We start from the raw sequence: 14,895 nt of genomic DNA on the forward strand, positions 1-14,895 counted from the left end.
GCTTGCAGGAGGTGTCTGTCTGTGTGCGTTTGTGAGAAAATATTCAGGAGTCCTTGCTAATGTATACAGAGCTAATGCTAATGTATACAGAGATTTGTCAAAAACGAATAACGGTAGCAATCCACTCCAGCACTGCCGACTCTCATCGTCACTCCTCATCAATCTCCATACAAGAAAGCTGTCAAATGAAAAAGACTATATTCTGCATTTGTGTAGCATTTTATAGTCTACTTATAATATTACACTGAAGAAACAATTTTGGACTCAGAGTGCAATGACCTTTAGTCCAAAATGTTCGCACATTGAAAAATAAATATGACCTCACGTTGTGTCAATCACGTTTACACATTGCCTCCGAAACGTTCGTCCGTCATAAAAAAATTTGGATCAGGTTCGATTTTCTGCGTTTTCGCATCCGTAGCAAGCATTTTGATAGGAAAGGATGATGAATACGAAGAAAATTTCAGACTCTGTGTGCGAGGACGTTAGCGATCATGCACGTCCGTCAAGCGCGTGTTTATATAGAAAAACAATGGAAAAGTAGCGCATTGGAATGGAGAAACGCGTTCTCATAACTTTGAGAAACTGTTTTTGAATGGCTGTCAAATAGAAAATATGTTTTGTTGTGTAGTTACAGCGTTTACCAGCAGGGGCTAATGCTCTTTCCAACAGCTTGCTTTATTTTCACAGAATGAATAAGAAATAAACAGGAAACCCGCATGCACAGGTCGTGTGTGGCGTGGCAGGTGCTGTTGGACTGTATGGAGAAGCTGCGTCGCACCTTGGTCAAGTAGGTTTTGATTAATGACTGAATCAGTTAGTGGGAGGAAGACTCATGTGGGTCCATTACTACACTGCAGTGCTGCTAATGGCTTCAATTACAGCCCAGTAACCAGTGCTGAGCTCACACATTTCTGTTCAAGTGGTCTATGAGGCGGTTTCTCTCAGGAGTCTTGATGAAAGCATATCCCTGTAGAACTGAGCAAAGGAGGAAAATGGTAATTAATTAGCCAAACGTCCAGTTACACTTACATATCTCATCTCTGTGGGACTTCTAGGACAGAATCACACATGTATGACTAGATATACGCATCAAAACTCAATGGTCAAAACATTAATCTGCATTCATGGTCAATGGCACGAGGTGGAGGCAAAACATTCTTCGGCTTCCTTAATGTGGGCTGTTTCTCCATCGATTGCTATTCAACAATAATCATGCATTCTGATGAAATAAAATAGACATAATGGCAACAGTAGAATTTAAATACACTTTATAAGCCAAGTAAAATGATAAAATGGGGGGGTTTCCTGGTCACAAATGACTGGCCTTCAAAAATTATGCTATTTGCTATATTATTAACAAATATTGGATTTAAATCTCTTATTGGATTAAGGCTGATTGTAGTGAACACTGTTAGAATTACCCACAAACACTTGTTTTCACTTAAAAACCGAGGTGTATAAGCTCAGATCAATGAGGCCTACAATCACTCAGTTCACGAAGGCTGCATTCATTTGATTACAAATACTGTAAAAACAGTAATGTGAAATATTATTAGAATTTAAAATAACTGGTTTCTATTTGAGTGTATTTTAAAATATAATGTGTCACATGATCCTTCAGAAATCATTCTAATATTTGCTGCTTAGGAAACATTTTGAGTATTATTATCATTGTTATGCTGTCAACACTTGTGCTGCTTAATATTTTTCTGGAAACCGTGGTAAATTTTAATATGGTTTCTTTGATTAGAAAGCCCAAAAGAGTAGCGTTTTTTAACCTTGTAAATTTATTTACTGTTGTGTTTGAGCACTTTAATCAGTTTAATGCACATATTAGGAGGTCCGCAGTGATCTATCATGTTACTTTTGAAAGTTCTCTCCCACAATGTGTGATACTCGTCACCTGAAATGTACTTAAAAGACACAGTTACATTAACACACACTATACATTTTTTCATTTTATAAAAACGCTACTGAAAAAAAACTGTTAATAGGTTAACAGTAAGTTCCTGTACTATATACAGGGAAAAACTGTAAAAGATCTAATCAGACATTTCATGTAATTTTACAGTAAAATGCTGTTAATTGTACAGTTTTTAGAAGTAAAAAATAACAAATCAATGTATAATTTCTAGTCAAAAACTGTAAACTGATATTCCCAGAATTTCCTGCTTGACACTCCACATTTCAAAGAATTTTGTTTAAATAATCACATTTTAATAGTTTTTGTTTTCAGTTATGTACATTTGGTCTTTGTTACATCTTCTGTTGTTTAATGGAAGTTTATTAGACTATTTAAGTATCGTGTGTGTTACCATGATGGTGTTTTGTGCTTGCATGAATGACACCTTCTGTATATTAGTATATACTTCTGCTTGTGGCGAAGCTACTTGTGATGAGCTTTGATTCTTCATATGGCTTTCTCTATTACCATCTGCATTATTATGGTGGTTGTCAGTATGTTAAAGGTACAAAACAGATTTAATAGCAGTGTGTGTTGTTGAATTTAGGGGTTTACATTCAAATGTCCTTGTTTGTAGATTACGGTTTTATACCGTATATTTTACAGTTTTGTTCTGTAAATGTGTTTACAGTTTTTCTATATTTTTTACAAAATTATTCTGGCAACCACAGCTGCCAAAATTATTTTGTAAAAACTACAGATTTTTTTTTACAGTGCAGCCAATAAGGTTTGAATATCTTTTCACGTTTTCATGCATACAATAGTAATTGCCCATTGCACAGCTATGTTCTCAGTCTCCCAGTCCTCCTGTCTTAACAGATCTGAGTCTGTGTGAGTAGGCATGATCTGTGCAGCAGCAGAGAAGTGCTGACTCTGAGATGTGCTGCACTGATTACAGACTGACTTCTCTCGTTTGAAGTACTCACACTTCAAAGACCAGTGCTTGACTTTCACTCGGCTCTCATTGTCTTAGCCTATGATGCTCAGCTGCAATGTGATTTATATATAACCTCACTGATGTAGTGCGAAGGCACAGAGTTCATGAAGTATATGGACATACAGACACTTTCCTGCATTGACGTCAAGTAATTCACACTGGGAGCTGGATATTTATGATATTCAACAACATTTAGAATTTTGCAATGATATTAAGACAGGATAGCTTTATATCTTTATATTATATATAAGAGTTTATTTGCAAAAATGGATAACTTTTTAAAAAAAAATTTAAATTTTCAAAAATCATGATTTTTATTGTGTTATCATGTTTTTATTGTGTTTTATTTAGTTAGTTAGCTGTTTTTAAGTAATTTTTTAACCTAGTCAAAAAACAACAACTGCAGTTTCGCTGAGATTAATTGGAATTAATTAATTGGATAGGGTTAGGGGATAGAAAATATTGTTTGGTCAGTATAAAAGTAATAGACGTCTATGGAAAGTCCCCACAATTTACAGAAACCTACATTGTGTTTGTGTGTGTGTGTGTGTGTGCATTTAAAATATTTAAAATTACATTCCCACGTTTTTATTAGGTGTCTCTAAAATATACTTTAATAAATAAAAAAATATGAATTTGATTAAAATTAATATAATATATAAATTAAAATAAAATAAACATCATTCATTTTTTCACTTTTAGTTACCGATTTTTATGGTTTTATTTTCATTATAATAACCCCGTTTTTAGCATTTTAATATCTAATTACGTTATATATTTAATAATGTCATATTAATTAAGAGAATACATTAAACATTTGTTCTCTGAACATTAATTTACCACACCACAGGACTTTAAACTAAGAAAAAGAAGGCAAAACAGTGATAGGAAAACAGACAGTGGAATGTATATAAAATGGTTTAATCTTATTTATCTATTTATTTAAAATGCCAAAGAAAACGTCTCCGTTACGTATGTAACCCTTGTTCCCTGAAGGAGGGAACAGAGACGTCACGTTGGATGACCGACGAAATTGGGATCTCGCCAGAGAGACCAATCCACTTTGAGTGTAACTAAACGAGCCAATGGACATTGGCATGCGATTATTGCATCCAGCTGCCGCTGATCACAACGTGAGCATAAGAGGCAGCAGGTGCACTGTATTAATTCATGCTTTCGCTGAGGAGCAGAGCCGGTGTAGGCCTCCTGATCCTTCCTATAAGGCAGACGATAGGACCGGGCTCTACACAGAGAAGGTCAACTACTGTTGTTCCTTGAGCAACCCACCAGTAGGACTTGGATAACACTGGGAAGCGTGCCCTTCCGCTTGGAAGAGGCACACTGCAGAGTCACCTCCTCCCAGAGGGGGTTAAGTGACATTTAGACATGTGAAGTAACCCCGTAGGGCCCTATAGCACATGGAAGTCTCTGAGATGGCTTAGGCTGCATCATTAGAGAAGGCAGAACGTGGTCTGCCAGGGGAAACACGGCTCTAATAAGCATACCGTGGGATACACATATGGGATCCCGACAGGGTCTCTCATATGGGCACTAGCCTCACACCAGATTTCAAGAATTCATTGGCTGAAAGGCCTGGCGCCGGACGCTCCGCCACGTCCGGACGCCGGAGTGCTGGAGGACTCGACAGGGTTTGCCTGGTTAAGGAACTCTCTGGAGAATTAGGCGTAAGGACGCAAGCAGACTCTGAGCCGGGCCTCTCAGTGCCACTACCCGTTTGAGGTGAGGAAACCGGTTCGACACGTAGGCTATAAAACCTAGCGAATGTGTTGGGAGTCGCCCAACCCGCAGCTCTACAGATGTCTGCTAGCGAGGAACCACGAGCCAGCGCCCAGGACGATGCGACACCCCTAATGGAGTGAGCACGCAACCTGAGCGGGCAGGGCACAGCTTGGAGACAGCCTTCCCCTTCTGCTGTCCTCCGTAACAGACAAAGAGCTGTTCTGAGGTCCTGAAGCTCTAGCCGGGCCAGGGCCTCAGTGTTACACTGGAGTCAGCCGGCCCAAACTCAAGGCACGATTCATCGACCGAAAATGCCTGCAGGTCCCCCACCCTCTTGATCGAGGCCAATGCAGTCAGGAGTAGGGTTTTCATAGAGAGAAACATAAACTCGACTGACTGCAAAGGCTCAAAGGGGGCAGTTTGTAGGGCTCTTAGCACCAATGCCAAATCCCAAGAGGGTAGGGAGGGAGGCCTAGGAGGATTTAACCTCCTGGCCCCCCCTAAGAGACCTGACAACCAGATCGTGCTTCCCCACCGACTTCCCCTCTACGGGGTCGTGGTGAGCGGAAATGGCAGCAACATAAACCTTAAGGGTGGAGGGGGACAGTCTACGCTCCAACCCTTGTTGCAAAAAGGAAAGCACGGCTCTGATCGAACATCTCCAGGGGTCCTCACGGTGAGAGGAACACCAATCGACGAACAGGTTCCACTTCAGAGCATAGGCCCGTCTTGTGGACGGTGCACGTGCTGAAGAGATAGTGAGTGCTACCTCCTGGGGTAGGTCACCTAGAACCTCCGTTTCCACAGGTCCGGACGCGGGTGCCAGAGGATGCCCCGTCTCTGAGAAAGCAGATCCTTCCTCAGAGGAATCGGCCAGGGAGGGGCTGTCGTCGAGGAGCATGAGTTCCGGGAACCAGGTCATGTTGGGCCAATATAGAGCCACTAACAAGACCTGCTCCTCGTCCTCGGTGGAGGATTCCACACGAGCCCGACATTCTCGGCGGCCCGGGAAAGCATAGCCGTCATCTCTGGGTCTGGCTCGGACAACGCTACCACACCCGAAGGGGGCAACGCAGCCGAGTCGTCATCCCCGGAGAGCGAGCGCTCACCCTCCGATGCAGCGATCGACATCTGCTCGTCAGAGGGGGCACCGAAGGAAACGCCTGGTGTACCCCATCCAGCAGAGGGCCCAGCACGCTCCTTCGGCAGCTCCACCGGCTGCAGAGTGCTTGAGGGGTGAGGAGCTCCACTTGGAGATGCCCTCACTGTGATCCTCAAATCACCTCTGACTCCACCCGACGCAGCGTCACCCCAGGTGCCAGGACGAACGCTGGATCGCGGCAGAGGGACTCCGCCATGTTTGACATAACGGAGTCTATTACGCAACTCCGAGATGGTCATGTCCCCACAAGAAGAACATGAAGCATCCACGAAAGCTTTCTCAGCGTGCTGAATGCCCAGACACGTGAGATAGCAATCGTGACCGTCCTGAGGCGCCAGGAAACGACCACACCCAGAAACGCACGGGTGATAAGACATCTTTAAAAAGACTCGATCACCCGTGTTACTCTTTTAGAGAAATTGCTCTTTCAGAGAAATGCTCTTTTAGTGCTGAAGCATGCAGGGGAGCTGGCCACCGCACACTCTTAGTGTGGCTGTCAGCCGGAAGACGATCTTTTTCTCCCGTCCAACGTGACCACCGCTGCTGCACCGTAACACCCGCACTCGCTCGCAGAAACACTCTCTGGAAGGGGAGAGCAGTAGCTTCACCACTACCGCTCGGCTCCGAAGCGAAAGGATGAATTAATGCGGTGCACCTGCTGCCTCTTATGCTCACGCTGTGATCAGTGGCAGCTGGATGCAATGATCGCATGCCATTATCCATTGGCTCGTTTAGTTACACTCGAAGTGGATTGGTCTCTCTGGCGAGATCCCAATTTCATTGGTCATCCGACGTGACTCGGAGTGACCGACTGAAAGGGAACTGAACAGACTGAGGTAGATATTAATCCCCTTTATTTATTTAGGTTCATATTTATTCAAAACCAGTGTTGGGGAAAGTAACTTTTAAAAGTAATGCATTACAATATTGCGTTACTCTCTAAAAAAAAGTAACCAATTACGTTACTTAAGTTACATTTTATGGAAAGTAATGCATTGCGCTACTTTTGCGTTACTTTTTAAATCTGGACAGGGCGTGCTTGTTTGTTTTTTATATCAAAAATTCTATTTTTGGCAAATGTAAAAGCCCTTTCACACCAAAAGTGAAATGAATTAGCTTCAGGCTGAAGGAAATGTAAATTCATATCTGTACAGTAGAACACAGAAGAAAGTTCAGCACACTTCAGCAATAAAACAATTGTAAAATTGGATTAATAAAATAATAAAATGAGATTAAATACATAAAGTATATGTTATTTAACATTTAATTATTGCAGGTTTGTGTCATTTGCATTTCATGGTTTTTATTTATTTATTTTGAGAAATACTGAATCAGTTTTTTTTTTTGCAAGTGCTCACATTTATTCTAGAACTACAGTACCATCTTACTCCCGATTTCTCTCAACATGAGGACAGGAGAGCTGTCAATCAATAAATGGGAATATTTTGAAAAAATATTTGAAAAAATAACTTAACTAATGTTACTTTACTAGTTACTTGAAAAAGTAGTCTGATTACATAACTCGCGTTACCCCCAACAAAACAACATTCAAAACAACAATAGTAAACTAAACTAAAACTACACAAAAATAAACATTACTTTAGCTCTTCTTACATTTACATTTATGCATTTAGCAGGCGCTTTTATCCAAAGCGATTTACATTGCATTCAAGTTACAGTTTTTACATTTTATCAGCTCTTGCGTTCCCTGAGAATTGAACCCATGACCTTGGCGTTGCTAGCGCCATGCTCTACTATTTGAGCTACAGGAAAGGTTCTTCACATGTACAGATTTATTTTTAAACAATTATTATGCCATGACACTTCAAAATGAACAGCTGTGCGTCATTTTAAAATAACAGCACAAAATACTTCAACAAAGAGTTCATAAGTTCATAATCTTTCAATTCACAACTTGTGTGTCACAGATACAGCATCTGAATGAAAGCAGGGCTCCCACACACTCAACGCTGAGAGAGACAGCAAAAATATCCCTCTCTGAGACAACTACACCGGCAGCGTGTGTGTGTGTGGGCCGTGTGAGTGAGTGTGTGTAGGTGGGTGGGGGGGTGTTTAGGGAGAGTACAAAGCAGTGGGTTGTACGCCCTGTGTTTGAGTCTGAAGGCCAGCATGTAAACGTGTGTGTGAACAGACGCCGGTATGCCAGCTGGCAGCTCAGGACGCTGGGCCCTACGTGCCCATTTGCCACCTCCACTTGGCTTGACCCGTGGCCTGTGAAACCCCTGGCACCGAGACGGCCATTGAGAAGGATACGGGACGCAGAGGAGGCGTGGGGATTCCCCACCAACACACATCTCTCATGCCCACTGCCGCCCGCATGCCACCCATCGCCAATTGTGTAATAACCAGCTGTCACTGTCCTTTACGTGACCCACATATCTCTTCCTACCCACACACACAGCCGAGGCCGAATGGCAGGCATGAAGCGCACCTCTCCTTGTACGCTTGAAGATCAAAGCCAGGGCTGAAATTGAGTTGAGCTCAGCGTCAAGGGAAATGGAGAATCGCCATTAGAGCGCTGTGTGTCGGGGAAGTGGAAAATGATCATTAGATGTCTCCACACCCACAGTCAAATGCTCCAAACCCTCCAATTAGATCAATTAGTCAATGAATGTCAGCAGAACATGAGAGATGGGGACCGGTTACAGGCCACACACAAATCAAACACACGTTATGTAGACGGGACCACCACATGGTCACAGATGCGCTCGGTTATTAGTGGAGTTTGTTCATGCAAGCTTCAATTTTACTAATTTATTTTTATAGCGCTGTACATTGCAGATTGTGATATATTAGGGTACACTGTAAAAAATATGACCAATAAGTTATGACGTGTTTTTACATTACTATTGTAAAGTTGTCCAATGTTCAACTAATTGTTTAAGCTTTTTAATGTAATTTAAGTTGAAATGACTTAAATAGCTAAGTTGATTATACTTGAAAATTAAAGGTAGCAACTTATTATTATTATTATTATTGATTTTTTTACAGTGTATCACTTTAGTCAAAACGAGTCCATGGTTTAGTAAACATTGGCAACCTCTTTAACCCTCTGGTATTGTTCATTTGGGGGTCACACTAGTGTTGTTCGCGGTCAAAACTGACCAAACACCCGAACATTATACGCAGGAATAACTGTTATCCCCATGTAAATTATGAGCAGGGTGAAATGTGAAACGAGGGATTTTGTAACATGTTTCATACTGCTCACAATTTACCTGGGGGCTAACAATTTAGAATGAACCACGGTTAACTATATCAAGTTTAAATAATCTGTATTTGTGCTATGAACATGACTCATACCTCAAATCATGTGGCTTGTTTGAGAAGGTGTGATATTTTAAGCAATCATTTGATACTTTTGCCTAGCAGACAAAACTAAAAAAACAAAAAAAACAAATTACTTTCAACTTGTTTAAAGAAGCCACAACTCTTTTGACTTGGGCCAGTAAGGAACTGCCTTCCAGAACAGCCTAGCAACCACCCACAAGTTTAAAACCATTCTACAAACATCTAGTTTATCTGGTAGATTGCAGACAAAAACAAAGGAGTAGTATTATTGTTAGTATGCATTATGCATGAAAAGAGATTGTGATATCTTCCGATTGAACTTTTTAGGGCTGATACAAAAAGACCGTTGCAGCAATTTGATCAGAATACAATAGACTCACAGGAAATGACTGGAGGGGTCCGCTGATGACATCATTTTGGCCTGATCAGAGCCAATGAAAAATACTAATGAGAAAATGATTAGGAAATCAAATTAGGCATCAAGATAACAATATATGTTTTGGCAAAGTCAGATGTGATTTCAGACGGGATTAGAACAAGAGCCGGACAAAAATCATTATTTGTTTGCGTATTTTAGTTTTAAATAATGTAATACTAATGACTCTTAATAATAAAACAACATTTTAAAGAGGCCAGTGCTTTGAGTCAAGACTGTTCTTGTCATATTAGGATGACTTCCAGTCTGCATTGTGTCCTGATCCTGTTAGAGATACTATGTGTAATAAAGGCCAAACGGCCATAAAACAAAATGGCCTAGAAGTTAGCATGTGCACAAACACATGAAGCTTCAGCGCTCCTGTGAGCAAAACAAGTTCAATTCCATCTTACAATGTTTACGCTTTCTTTACAAATCATTTTCTGTCCTCTCCACATTCTCTGCTATAAAAGAAGCTTAAAGTCAAAAAAGTAATCTCTTACAAGTGAATGTGTTTTGTAAATTTCTGTTGATAAATTAGTTTGTATTTCTGCTGCGTAATGCTTTGTCAAATTCAATTCAGACTTTTTTTTTTTTTTTTTTTTTTCTCACAATTCTGAGTTTTTTTCCCAAGTATTGCGAGAAGAAAATGTCTGAAGTATAATTTGGCAATTTTGTTTTTGCAATTTTTTATCAATTAAAACAGTGGCTATTATTTTTTGCAAGTTAATATCTCACAATTCAAACTTTTTGCTCGGGACAAAAAACAAAAAAAACTGAATTCCAATACATTTTTTGGCAGTTACCTTATTGAGAAATAAATAAATAAATAAATCCATCCATCCATCCCATCCAATCAATCAATCGTGGAAACAAGCTTCCATAAGAAAGAGCTTATACACATGAATAAATAGTTCTCGTGGTAGAAGTGGAAGGGCAGGTGTATGCTGCTGGATACACACTGAAACACAGTTCCTAAAGCAGACACACCAAATGCATTTACATTTCCCTTATTAAATTGACTCACTTAAGTCTGATAAGCATTGGAAACTGTCTTGGCCCTCAAAGATCAAACACTTCCTATAATGCATAAGGCCATCTGTACAGGAAGCCACATAGGCAGCTGAAACCTACAGAACCTTTCAGTAGGTACGGAGACCAACGGAAAAGCTTAATTAGTAATAAAACTAGTTCAAGTAGTGGCTGGTACGAGTACTGAATGAGACAAATAGTGTCATTTGACAAATGCGACTTAATGTAATTTGCTGTTTTTGTAGCGAGATGTTTGCTGTCAACAGGATATTGTCATCATGTACCGTATAACAAGAGAAGAATCACTTGATTATGTCAGTCACGAAAGCAGGTCACAGTCTCTGTAAGTGTGCGAAGTGTGAATTTTTTTGTTAAAAGCAGAATGATACATATAATAATAATAATAATAATAATAGTCTGTGATGTGCAGAAATGTAACAGGTGAGATTATATTAGTGTGTGTATTCAGTCTTCAGTATTATTGGCACTTCACCTCTTTTATGCGATCAATCATTCAAATATAAATGTTAAATTACAGAGCAATTACATAAAATATAAATTAGAGGGAAATGTCAATGTCTTGCTCTGCAGTATTTGTCATTTCATGTCGAGATGTTAATTACAAGTTATGCTGAATGGCAAGACCGATATTTTCAGGAAAATCAAAAATAGGTGATCACGCAGTATGCAAGTGTTTGTATGTGTATGTTTTAGACACACACACACACACACACACGTATTTCAAGCATTAAAGGGGTAGTTCACCCAAAAATCTGAACCTATGTGAACTTTTTTTTTTCTTCTCAACACAAAAGCAGAAATTTAGCACAGTGTTCATGCTGCTACTTTCCATAAAATTAAGTCATCTGGCTGTCAAGCTCCAAAAAAAGCACGATAAAATTCGGAAATCAGTTTTGTGTATTAGTATAGAAGGAAAGGTCCGAATGACTTGAGGTTGAGTAAATGACCCCATACTTTGTGGGTGAACTATCAATTTAAAATGCATAACCCCAGTGTGTGTGTGTGTGTGTGTGATTACCCCGTGAGCTGTTCTCCTGTGGGCTGAGGGACAGGCTCTGGCCTTCAGGCTGCTCAAATATAAGAAACTGGTAGCGGTGGAGTCCAGTGCCTTGGGGTGGAGTGGGACGGGTGTATGCTAAAGATAAAGAACAAGCACAAATCTCTTTTAGAGCTACTACAGAGTATTCATTTAATTGTCACCTACTGGAATCTATTTTCAAATGTTTTATGCCACAGAAAAAATGTGCTTCTCCATCACATGCTGCAGTGGGGTGTTTTTTGGGTGGTTACTACAGAACACCCAGCCTCAGATGGCACACCCCTCAGACAGATGCCCGAAGTCTGCTCACTGCTCATCCGATGCACACTTCACATTTATTCTGTATACTTTAATCTGATTGGCTAGTTTTACACAACTTTAGGGATTAAGGGCAATTAGGCTTTTAATTAATCCGCCCAGGTTGATACAACAAGCACTTTTAAATAGGAAATAATTGCCGGATTTGTTGAAGTTTAAAGGCATCACATTTTTGTGCAGACACGAATATACTTTTCAAAATTACCATTCAAAAGTTTCTGATGAGATAAGTCTCTATGTTCACCAAGGCTGCATTTATGTGATCAAAAATACAGTAAAAACAATAATGTGAAATATTATTACAATACAAAATAACTGTTTTCTATTTGAATATATTTAACAAATTAATTTTATTCCTGTGATGCAAAGCTGAATTTTCAGCAGCATTAATCCAGTCACATGATCCTTCAGAAATCAAAATATGCTGATCTGGAAACATTTCATTTTTTTTCTCAGTATTTTTTGATGAATAGGAAGTTCAGCTTTATTTGAAAAATAAATATTTTATAACAATGTAAAAGTCTTTACTGTTACTTTTGATAAATTTAATGCATCCTTGCTGAATAAAAGTATTAATTCTGATCAAAACACAACTTTTTTTTCTGCACAAACTTTAGAGGAAACCTTAGCCACTGTTTTAATTAATAAATATTGTTTACTTGTATCAGTCTATTATTGTTGAATGACGGATTATTGCTAATCTCACCCCTAAATGGTATGCAAACACACAACAAATGAGATTGGTCGCTTAAGATGTCAGTCAGACGGTCTCTTCTTGTCTGAGTGGGCGTTTCTTGGCCAGAAAGTGCTGCATACTGGATCTGACTTTTTGCCATCTAGTTAAAGGTCTGGCTACACAATACTAAAAGATCCCAAGTTTAATATTTAAGATTAGAGGTTAGATCAACTCCAAATGTGCAACTGCAATAATAACACATACATATTCAGCCAGAAGAAACACTCACCGGATAGTTCAACAGCGCTGACATCTCCTCTCTGTAGTGCTTCCCCCTGCAGAAAGACATGAGAGAGTGTTTATGAAATGCAAAGACACTGCTGTACATGCATCATTGTCTCGTGTTCATTGCTTCTGAAAGAAAACATGTTGTGCCCAGGGACATGTTGTGATTTTCTCCTTCATTCATCACCGAGGGCCACACGGCTTAACTGCGGCTCCCTCCAGTAGGCTCACCTAACCTGGCTTAAATGTGTCGATGACGGGATCCGCCGTATTTAATATCCCCAGATAAAACCAATTCCCAGGCAAATTAAGTGAGTGATTGGATTTCAGAATAGCAAATTCCCATATTATTAATTGTATATTAAGTTTCCGTTGCCTAGGAACAGAGATTCACGCTGAGCTTTCTATGAGTTGAGTTTTTCCTCCCCCAAAGGGCACTCCTATATTTGTCGTGTTTAAACCCATATCCTCGAGCAGATTTAATGCAGCGCAGTTTTCACTGTAAATAGCCCACTGGAATGTTTGCCTAATGGATCTGATTCCTCTGTGCCGTGGCTGTAGACTACTGTAGTTTAGACTGCTTTGCTTCACACAGTAGCCCTGTGAGATGAAAGCTATAAAAAGATAAGGAAGTGCAATGAAAAAATACTGAGAATGTGCTCAAAACCTATTTTCAATGGGAAGTCCCCGCTGATAAATGCCTAGCATGGTTTGTCAGAGTGTCAGCAGTCTGTTATTGTCAATCAAGAAGAGTCTGTCATTGAAACGCACTGCTCTTTATCGCCCCCTACAGGATGATGGAGGATCTGCAGGGACAGAGCTCACCTTTTACTTCAGGTGTGATGTGATACACCCAATTTAACACTGTGCTTTACTGCTGTCATTTCACATCGTAATTCATTAATGCGGGCCTATTCATTAAGCATTATGAAATACTATTTTTTTTAAAAAGCAAACATTAAAAGTTTAGGTGCTTCAGGAGTCTCCTGTAAAAGATTTGTCAAAAGATATATTTATGTTTTCAAAATTCTATTTAACACAGTTTGGCTCATTAAGATTTAATGTCATTGCAATATACTTCTGTATTTTGACATTTACATGTGAAAAAACAAAGTAGGGCATACTAGATTTTATCATCAGACTGGATGGCAAAGTGGTGTCTATATGACAATTAAGTCAAGGTTTACTCATAAGCAGAGCAAGTTATTATATTTTGATCAAAGATTATGAACACTTCTTTCCCTGCTGTAATAACATGCACGAATGATTCATGCACAGTGAGACCAGACATGTGTATTAATAAAGCAAACAACATCAATTTTTATATTATGTTGACTTTAAATATCTGTTACGAGAAAAACCTGGCCAAGAAAAGCAGCAAATAGATATAAATACATCATAAAAATACTTAAATATATAAAATGACATCACGTAATTATAGAGTCCACAAATGAACCAAGAGCAATTACATCTTGAGCTTTATGACAGATATAATCCATGCAAACAAGGGTTATTACAGCTAACTAAAAATAAAACCATAAAAAAAAAATTAAATGTTAACTGAAAATAAAATGCATATTATAATTTTTATAAAAAAAAAAAGAGATCTTATTTTATTACTAGAAATAAAAAAAATAAATGTTAACTAAATGTGAAAATAAAATATAACAATACAAGAATTAATAAAAAATGTAGAAATAAAAATGACAAAATTATTAATAAAATACTGTATAATATGAATAATTATAATATCTCGATACTTAAGTAGCACTGATATATACGCACACATACGCTTATACTACATCTGAACATAAATATGAGTTGTTTATATATTGCATCTAGTTATGAATGCAAATGAAGGTCACTATGCAGCGAGTGTGAGGTGACATGCTTCACAGTGACCTTCAGGAAATGAGACATTGTGCGAAAACAGCGTCAAAGACAATGAACTTCACAAAGCCACTTTGCTTCATTTGCAACAATTAGATTCAA

General features: G+C 39.1%; 1 protein-coding gene across 3 annotated transcripts in view; it reads right to left on the reverse strand.

The window, feature by feature from the left end:
• The window catches only part of pebp4 (phosphatidylethanolamine binding protein 4), a 139,915-nt gene that overhangs the window by 7,071 nt on the left and 117,949 nt on the right, over window positions 1-14,895 (reverse strand). For 2 of the 3 annotated variants that reach the window (XM_079382753.1, XM_079382755.1), the window contains exons 5-6: window positions 12,908-12,953; window positions 11,604-11,720 (exon numbers count right to left, since the gene is read on the reverse strand). In XM_079382753.1, the coding sequence (XP_079238879.1) occupies window positions 11,604-11,720; window positions 12,908-12,953 (163 nt within the window). Of the gene's footprint in view, window positions 1-9,497; window positions 9,562-11,603; window positions 11,721-12,907; window positions 12,954-14,895 lie in introns of all 3 variants that reach the window. The other variant, XM_079382754.1, reaches the window with a different exon arrangement.

This window comes from Barbus barbus (genome assembly GCF_936440315.1).
Source record: "Barbus barbus genome assembly, chromosome: 28".
Lineage (NCBI taxonomy): Eukaryota > Metazoa > Chordata > Actinopteri > Cypriniformes > Cyprinidae > Barbus > Barbus barbus.